The sequence below is a fragment of the Ostrea edulis genome, chromosome 4 (genome assembly GCF_947568905.1).
Source record: "Ostrea edulis chromosome 4, xbOstEdul1.1, whole genome shotgun sequence".
NCBI lineage: Eukaryota > Metazoa > Mollusca > Bivalvia > Ostreida > Ostreidae > Ostrea > Ostrea edulis.
In genome coordinates this window covers 45,370,987-45,381,158 of record NC_079167.1, presented here as the reverse complement: position 1 = coordinate 45,381,158, position 10,172 = coordinate 45,370,987, and the positions used below count along the sequence as shown (strand labels likewise).

The following is a 10,172-nucleotide window of genomic DNA, read 5'->3' as shown; positions in this document are numbered from 1 at the left end:
TTCGTTCATTTGCGGTTACGGAAATAGCCGAGTAGTTACGATTGGAGTGATAAATGAGTGGCGGGGGCGGGGAAAAGCGTGCTTGCACTCGGAAAGCCTCGGATACTAGGTTAAGGTTAGATGAAATCGCCGAGGTGATCCGAGTGTAATCACTGGGGAACCAGTTGATCATTTCTCCTTCCCCGCCAAATACTGAAAAAATGAGAGATACTCCGAAATAGTGTCAGGATGATAACTCAGTGCAATGGATGAGGATGGACAGCTACGAATTCGGGACAGGTCGCAAGGTTCGGGAAACCGTGGTGTTCATTTGTGTTTATAGTCTTTATTTTAACACTTATTGTGTCATTCTAGGTTTAGTTCATATTTATCCTTTGTAAATTTGAAAAACGGATAAGCCCTTATAAGGCATGACATTGCAACAGACGAATTGGGGTGCATAGAATCATCCAAATTACCTCTAATCACCGAAATAACCAATGAAATGACCGAAATTACTAATAAAGGGGCCGAGATTACCTCAGTATATAGCCTAGATATGTTCATTCACCCAGGGGCGTCGGCAAGTATTTAACATTGGGGAGGCGAATTGCGAACTGAGTTGGAAAGGGAGGGGAGTCCTAATTAACAAGTAACGTTTTGACTTAAAATCAGATTTTCACCCGAATCTTGATATTCTCTACCTATTCTGTCAATGTCGTAAGACACCACCTGATTAGATAATACTTACAAGTTAGACCCCAGTATCATGTAACAAAATCAGACTTAAGTCAAAATTCCAGTCACCTGTAAGATCACTGTGTAGAAACGGACTAAGGTAAAGTACGTTACCTTAGTCCAAGATGGCGACAAGCAAGTACGCTTGCATTATTTTGCACCTAATATACAAATATATGAAGTATATATTGCAAAAGGGATGTTTAACAGGTTGGGAACACTTCCCCTATAGCGAGATATTCTCGCTAAAACGCGATTATCCCTCTCTAGCGAGAGTAAATATATCCCGTACAACGGAGAAAAACACCCGTGGAATACATATCTTCGTGTTTCACGTGAAAAGAAGAAAAAGTGCTAAAATGTGTGATGTTTCCGCAAATATATTAATCGAAACAAAAACACTCGCGCTGTGTATTGGATTCCAGACTGCTTCTCTCTTATGCAGCAACTTTGATATGAAATTTCTTGACTATGTTGTCAATTTCATAGAAACAATTCACTTCATGTTGAGTGTGTGTCACACTTATTCAGCGTTGCACGGGATTTGCCATTATTTTCAATAAAGACGCCAAAACACCTGTTTATGGCAATGTTTATTTCTCGCTAAAGAGGGATAATCGCGTTTTAGCGAGAATGTCTCGCTATAGGGGAAGTGTTCCTAACCTGTTTAATGTTGCAATAGTCTAGATAGTAGAAGGTAAATATTCAATGATCAGCGCCTTTCACAGTGATATAGCGGTTTCAAAATTTGACCATGATTCAGGTAAAGCAAATTTACGACTAGAGTAAAGGGAACTTGATCAATTTTAATGACAAGGGCAACGCATACAGAAATAACTTAGATGAGTAAAATGTTGAATTAATTGGTTGTTTCAAGATATGTCCTAATGTCTTACTGTTGTGTTAATCTTTGGAACAATCGGGTATCGAACCCAGGACCCTTACAAGTTAGGTGCTACCCAGGCCGATATGAACTATTTGGTAATATTACGCAATTTAAAATTTAAACCTATTTCAGAAATCATACAAACTCTTCATACCGAGGAGATGAAAAACATAATTCTAGAAAAAATATCATAAACGTTGCGAATGTCCTTAAACATCACAAAAATTAAATTATCCCTGTGCCGGCAATTTTTAAGAACACGGTGACAAACTCAAGCAGATCTTTATAATAATATATCTTAGATATTTAAACAAACCAGGGTTGGCAAAAAAGTGGTCAATATGAGTATTGACCGGGCCGGTGGTCAATACTGGTTAAAACTGGTCAATACTGGTTAATACTGGTCGATTGAAGATTATTTGGTCATTATAGTCTGTATTATTTATTTTAAATGTTTAAGTGACCATTATATACTGTTATTCATAACATGCACTATCAGTTTATAAATTGTGCTTATAAGTCATAATACTAAATAAATAATGTACAAATGACTCTGTTGAATTGGGGAAGATGTAAAAGTTTCTGTTCAAATTCCTTAGTTTAACAAGAGAACTACACTGTACCTATATAAGTATTGTTTCATCAATCTTCATTTTAACTGTTGAATAAACATTTGAGGGGGTGTGTTGGTGATGTTTTCATAACAATAACAGGCACACTGGTCATCTCTGGTCCCAGCCTATGCTTATTAACACCTGTCAACTCTGCTTCCTGTGATCAGGTAATGTCCAGCTACCTTTTATTCTTAATCTGTCTAGGTACATGTATTAAGAGGTCTGTTCCCAATTCTCAAGCTAAGCTATAGAACTGTGACCCTCTGGTAGGTACTGAAGATATTTCGGTCAGTTTCAGCATACCAAATATATTAAACTTATGAAATTACATTTGATTATCTAATGAAAAATATTAATCAACAATTGATCCATATAATGAAAAGACTTAATTTATCTTTATCTTTGCAAGAAATGTACAAAAATAGGAAAATGGACAGTTTAAATCATTATTGACCAGTATTGACCACTTGGGGAGTATTGACCGGGATGGTTAAAACCACTGGTTAAAACCGGGGGCGGTTTTGACCGCCCAACCCTGAAACAAACTGCGTCTGAAAAACAGTAAAGTTGATTTTGTTGCGGCAAAATACATACTTTCAAACAGCTACAGATCAATGTATCTTAGAAAACATTAACACTTTTGAACCTGAAATCCTCAAGATGTGAAACAGAATCGAAGAAAAACTGTAAACAACTGATAAAAACGAGGATGAAAAATGAGTACTAAGAGTGTTTGAATAGAGGGGAGGGAGTGACTTTAGAGTTTTTTCGAAAATAGTTGTTCATCTTCTTGACATAGGTTATTTCTCCTACATATCCGTCTCCATATGGGTGAAAAAATATCGAGAGGGACGTTAAACAGTAAACAACCAATCTGAATAATATACGATATTCCGATACCTGCAGTCATGACTTCTGGTCTGTTGTATACAGGATGCCCTATGGGTGTTTTAGAGGGACTATGTCAATTGATAAAGACCAAAGTGAAGGTAATGGTATAAGTACATATGTATTGTAATACGATCCTCGACTTTGCAAGAATGGTGAAATTCTCTGCCTTCCTCAAAGCAGAACACACTACAGACCCTGAAGCGTGCTACTACACCTCCAAAGCGTTTCGTTCCGTGCAGACCGTTCACCGTTCCGTGCAGACCGTTCACCGTTTCGTGCAAGAATCGTTCCGTGCATGATCAAGCCACGCCCATAGAAACGTGCAGATCGTTCAAACCACGCCCTTAGAAACGTAAAGACCGTGCAAGTCATTTTGGCATTGGATATAGGACAGGTAAACATTGTTGGGAATTTGACCAATTATTTCAAAACAGTCTTCACGAAAACTCAGTGGTCCGAAGACTGAGGCCAGTTAATTTTAGGGTTGGGTCAGTGAAAATAAAACATCAGGAAGTCCGATGGGCTTGTAGACTTTTTGTTAGTTACATTAGATATAATGTTGGATTTAGATATTCTAAACGTCTTATTTGCTTAAATTTAATACCATAAAAATAAATCAATTGATAGCACATAAAGTAAGTGTTTGGACATCGTGGTTTGTTTATTTCTTTAAAGTAAAGAACAATAACTATACTTGTAATTGTCAAGATAACTTGTACGTTGATCACGTGAATATTCAAAGAACAACTTGAACAACAGAAATGGCCGCTTTCTGTATTGCATTGCATTCCGGTAATTGCTGATTTATTGCATTGTCCAATTAAAATGAACTTCGTCAATTGCAGTTATCTTTCATTTTATGCAATTTCTATAGTTTATAGTATAATGTCAATCATTTACATTTGATGTTGGAAGAGAACTCGGGCTACTTCCTAAGGTGCTCTCGGGCTGTTTTCATGTTTGTGAAAAATACGTGAATGTGTAGTCTTGTTGTTTGCAGACGAGAGAGAGAAAATATCGCACACGGTGTTGTTTTTCTGGTATCGACAGAAAGGAGTCTTAGGGTGGATATGAATATAAGTAATAACCATAGTTTCAGTAAATTAATTGTACAAATTTACAATGCATTCCATAACGTATGTGATAAACATGTACTATGAAAATTTGGGGGGGGGGGGGGGGGGGGGGGGCAGTAAATTTCACTGTGGGCCAGTAAATTCAGACAGTTCACTGGTCCGACTGGCCAGCAAGTTCTAAATGTTTTCATGAGAAACTTTTAACAGTGAAAATCTGCAAATAATCGAAAGAAAACAGTTTATTTTAAAACCACCAGGCAAAGCAATATCCGATACCATTTTTTCACCCTTGGTAGTTTCTAGCAAGTGCAGAGACATGTATATATCTCTGCCCTCGTTATTTTTTAAAAAATTTTATCTATTTTTTTTTGTATATAGGAATAATTTATTTGTCTTGTTACATTTGTATGATCAAGTTTCTCTTTTTAGTTAAAAAATAATTTCATCAAAATCGTTTATCGGAACTGTCTGCATTTATAATGCAAAGACCGACCTGTGTATAACTTTTATATTCTATGCAAATTCCAAGGTCCTTTTTTTTTTTACCACAATAACCGACCTCGGCTCATCCAGGTATTTGAAATTAATATTCGTACAGAAGGTGTGAAAATTGGCGGGGGCAATTGAAATATGACAAAAGAGGTGCTTATGTCTTTTGTCTCTCAAAAATGAATGCAGTTTTCGATAAGTTTAAAATTGAGGCAAATGCAACAATCTAATTAAAATTGGATATTAGATGCGCTCGCATATCTGTTGATCATTACTGTAGTTAGTCATTATTTGTTTTATTTATTCATTTATATGATTTATTTCTCAATCTATTTCAATCATATTTTGATTGTTTTGTATCTTCCCTTCTTATCCAAGGTGACAGGTTCTTATTGTCTGGTTAATTCTATGTCTAGATGCACCCCCCCCCCCCTCCTGCAGGAGAATATGTTCTAGTCTTATGAGAATTTTTAAAATCATTTTATCTGTTGTCATACACGTATGTAAAAATGTATAGGTTTATTTAAAGATCTGTTTTTGAGAAGAGTCCTGGAATATACAAATTGCACACGTGTTTTAACGGCACTCGGATTGAATGTACAAAAATAGCGATACAGACGTGACTTTTTCAATGAATTTAATAGAGCAATGAATGAATAAAGTTGTATAATAAGTATTCCATGACGATACAATTTATGCATCTTTTTCCTTTATTTCGAAGTTAAAAACTATTCATTTCCTTTTATTCCAATGTGTTCGTAAGTCATTAAACTATTCCTTGTTTAAACTAACCCAAGGGTGAAACAAATAATGCCAAAAAAAAATCAAAGCGTGCAGGTCATGCCTAGCATTTCGTGCAGACCGTTCACAACCCTCTCCCCGCCCAAAAATATTTCAATCTTTTCTGATGAGAAGTTTCTTTAAAGCTGTATGACCCGATGTTCATGTATTATTTTTGTACATAATTACTTTAAAGCAGATTAATTACTTTATAAAGTTATTAACTTTCCCTTAATTACATGCTTGAAAACATCTGCATGTAAAAGAAAACAGTGCGAATATTATTTAGAAAGTAAATATAGTGGCTACATATATAAATCATCCCATAATAGACGTCTATAAATTGACCCACGCGCGTCAGGGGAATCCCAACATGATGTATTAACTCATACGCAACTGTCTAGTTTTAAGGCTGAAAGAGCGTAAAACAATGAATTACTAAGGTATTTGATATTTTTATTTCTATTAAACTTATGGTACGGTACTGTTATAACAAAATACACAGCTTTACACAGATAAGACCACCTGATCTGAAAGTTTGAACTGGTCACGTGACTGTCACTTGAAATGGCAGAGTGACGCGGTTATTTGTAAACATCGATTTAAAATCAAATTATTTGGGTTAAAACAGGTGAAATAATTTATGATATGTCGTACAGTCTCATAACTACATATGTGCGATGATTTAATAGCATTTTTACGAGATGGAAAAAAATATTGTAATTCGGACCATACAGCTTTAAATTATTTTATCTGTTTTCATACACATACACATGTTTATAAAATTTATAGGTTTATTCAATATTTGTCTTTGGGAATAGGCCTGGAATATACAAATTGCAAATGTATTTTAGCGACACTCAGAATGAATGTACAAAAATAGCGAAACAGACGGGACCATTTCATATTCAGTTTCAATGAATTTAATAGAGCAATGAATCAATAAAATTTGATTAATCCATATTCTGTGACGATATGATTTTTGCATATTTTTCTTTTATTTCCGGGGGAAAAAAAATTCATTCGTTTTCATTCCAACGTGTTCATACCAAGTCATTGATCTAATAAGCAATTAAAATGAAATTTACCGCGTAGTACATGAGCAATCATTTTAAAATGAATCATTATCATTTTTTTCAACTTTTTTAAATATCTAGAATACTGCAATTATATTGAAACTATTTGAACCAAATAATACCGAAAAAATCAAAGCGTGCAGACCGTTCACAAAGCTTGCAAGCCATGCCTACAAAATGGTAAGCGTTTCGTGCAAACCGTTCACTGCAGATCGTTCAGCGTTTCGTGCAAACCGTTCACCGTTCCGTGCAAGAATCGTTTCGTAACGTTTCGTGCACAGGCAATTGCATCGCTTGGGGTCAAATTTACTATATAAAGAGTAAAGGTATAGAACTCTAAATATAGGGTACCCAACTTAGCCAATGTAAAAACAATAAATTAATTGATATAAAATTCTACTTTGTATTTTATTTTATTCATACATAATCAATCTACATTACTACTAAAGTTCATCCCGAAATTCCGTATACTTCCCAAGATATGCAGAAATGAACTTGGAAAAATGCCTATTATTTTTTGGTTGACTTTTAGCTGGGCCCTGACACTATACGACTACACAGAGTGTTTGAGCATTGCAACAAGCTATCAAATAGAATGTGCAGCATAAAATATCATTTCTAAAATGAATTTCTTACCCCAATTCATAAAATGAAGTCCGTAATAGCTCCAAGTGACTGAAATTTTTTAAACCGTCTGTATTTTCACAATCCCCACCATGAACGGTAGTTATGACTAATTACTCAAAAGAGATGGAAGGACCCATAACGATTTAGAGACTCAAATACTAATATTTATCAATATTGATTCTTTATAGTACATAAATTATGCTAATAACAAGTCTTTATAAATATACAAATGTCTTATTATGTCTATTTTTATCTAAATCACATTATCACAGGTGTTTGACGATTGATAATAATGATGTCAATGTGGGTAGTTAGTGGCACCGATGAAAATGACTGTTAAATGAAAGTAGAAACCGTTTAAAATTTTCAGTCACTTGGAGCTATTACGGACTTCATTTTATGAATTGGGGTAAGAAATTCATTTTAGAAATGATATTTTATGCTGCACATTCTATTTGATAGCTTGTTGCAATGCTCAAACACTCTGTGTAGTCGTATAGTGTCAGGGCCCAGCTAAAAGTCAACCAAAAAATAATAGGCATTTTTCCAAGTTCATTTCTGCATATCTTGGGAAGTATACGGAATTTCGGGATGAACTTTAGTAGTAATGTAGATTGATTATGTATGAATAAAATAAAATACAAAGTAGAATTTTATATCAATTAATTTATTGTTTTTACATCGGCTAAGTTGGGTACCCTATATTTAGAGTTCTATACCTTTACTCTTTATATAGTAAATTTGACCCCAAGCGATGCAATTGCCTGTGGTTTCGTGCAAGTGGTGTAGTAGTACGCTTCAGGGTCTGTACTTTGTGGTTAACAGAATTTGTCGTTTGGGGTACTTGCTTCTCCGTGATGAAAAACAATTAAGTTTCCATTGGATGCAGTAACAATTTTAGGTTACTACATGCAGTAATTTGTTAGTCATTGTAATTGAATTATTCATGAAAATGAAAGTGAAACTGTTACATTCTTTAGTTAGAAACATAACGGATATACAAAATAAATTATATTACAGACGTTCCGAGTTTAAATAAAAACTGATGAATACGAAAGAGCAAAGTTACAAATTACGAAAATTCAATAAATAAATAAATAATAATAATAAAAACTAGACACGATCTCGTTGCGAGCAACGAGTAGGTCTTCCGTCCGATTTGTTGATGCACTCGGAGTTAAAAAAAAAAAAAAAGACAAATGAGTCCCAATTTAGTTTCCGACTTTAAGACACTTTAGATATAATCAATTTTTCATATCATAAGCTTCTGAAGCAAAGTTGCGGTGAAATTCGTTTGAAATTCGACTCTCCAGGCGAGCCATAAGGCCCGCGGGCCTATTTCTTGATGTCATTTGTTAGCCCTCTATAGACTCAACAACTTTAGTTCTATATGTCTTTACAAAATATTTACCTGTAAAAAGTTATTGAGATCGACCGATATCGACAAAAAATTGACTCTACAGGCGAGCCATTAGGACCATAGGCCTATTTCTTGATATCAATCGATAGATCTCGATAAACTGAACAACTTTTGTTCAATATGTCCTTACAAAATATTTACCAGTTACAAGTTTTTGAAATCGACTGATATCGACAAAAATCGATTCTACAGGCGAGCCATGAGGCCCACAGACCCATTTTTTGATATTGATCGATAGGTTATGACACATTGAACAACTTTTGTTCAATAATGCTTTTCAAAAAATATGTCGTTTTAAAGATATGAGGCGTCAAATATTTACGATTTTGGCCCTTAAAATCTCTAATTACGTAACATATGACCTACTTTTTGATTTGATAAGATCAAGCTCGTTGAGATGAACATTTCCGCTTCTACAACTTATTATAAAATATTAATAGTTTCTGAGATATTCTCAAAAACATTTGGACCCTTCTGAACCCCTAATTTAAAGGGCCAGCCCGTTTTGCTTGATATCGTAAGAAAGGCCTTGTCATTTTAAACATTTTTTGCTCAACAAGTATTTAGAAATTCTTTACCGTTCTCGAGTTATCTGTACAAGAAATATTTAGGGGCCAAACTGTAGCTCCCTAACGGGGCCACATAGGGAAAAAACGAAATGTACATATTGTTTAGATTATCATTCTGAACAACTTTTGTTCAATAATGCTTTTCAAAATATTTGTCGTTTTCAAGATATGAGGCGTCAATTATTTATGATTTTGGCCCTTAAAATCCCTTATTACATAACATATGACCTACTTTTTGATTTGATAAGAACAAGCTCGTTTAGATGAACATTTCCGCTTCAATGACTTATTACAAAATATTAATAGTTTCTGAGATATTCTCATAAACCTTTGGACCCTTCTGGGCCCCTCATTTAAAGGGTCAGCCCCTTTTGCTTGATATCGTAAGAAAGGTCATGACATTTCAAACATTTTTTGTTCAACAAGTATTTAGAAATTTTTTACCGTTCTCGAGTTATTTCTAGAAGTAATTTTTAGGGGCCAAACTGTAGCTCCCTAACGGGGCCACATAGGGTAAAAACGAAATATGCATATTGTTCAGATCATCATTCTGAACAACTTTTGTTCTTTATTGCTTTTCAAAATATTTGTCGTTTTCGAGATACAAGGGGTAAAAATTTTATGGTTTTGGCCCTTAAAATCCCTTATTACGTAACATATGACCTAAATTTTTATATGAATAGATTTGGATTGTTGAGATGAACATTTTTTGTTCTTTGACTTATACCAAAATATTAACGATTTTTGAGATATTTGATCTAGACTTTGAGCCCTTCTAGATCCCTAATTGAAGGGGCTAGCCCCTAAATCTTGATATTTTCGAAAAGATCTCGTAAATGTGCACAACTTTTGTTCTACATGTCTTAACAAAATATTTGCAAGAAAAAAGATATTGGAGATCAAAGGTCAAAAATCGCCGAAATCGGCGAAAAATTTTGGCATCCATTTTTTCAGGTCCAGGCGAGCGTTTAGGCAAATCGCCTCCGGTAAAATCGAATCCCCCACAAATCTTCTAAAATGTTTACTC

The 10,172-nt window shown here is 34.6% G+C and overlaps 1 protein-coding gene across 4 annotated transcripts in view; it reads left to right on the top strand.

The window, feature by feature from the left end:
• Positions 1-141: 141 nt before the first annotated feature.
• LOC125645726 (ankyrin-3-like) overlaps positions 142-10,172 on the top strand; it is a 139,645-nt gene continuing 129,614 nt past the window's right edge. The window contains exon 1 of one of the 4 annotated variants that reach the window (XM_048871519.2): positions 142-287. In XM_048871519.2, coding sequence (XP_048727476.1) covers positions 245-287 — 43 coding nt within the window. In that variant the 5' untranslated portion in view covers positions 142-244. Of the gene's footprint in view, positions 288-7,323; positions 7,566-10,172 lie in introns of those variants that run through there. The other 3 variants (XM_048871517.2, XM_048871518.2, XM_048871521.2) reach the window with 3 other exon arrangements.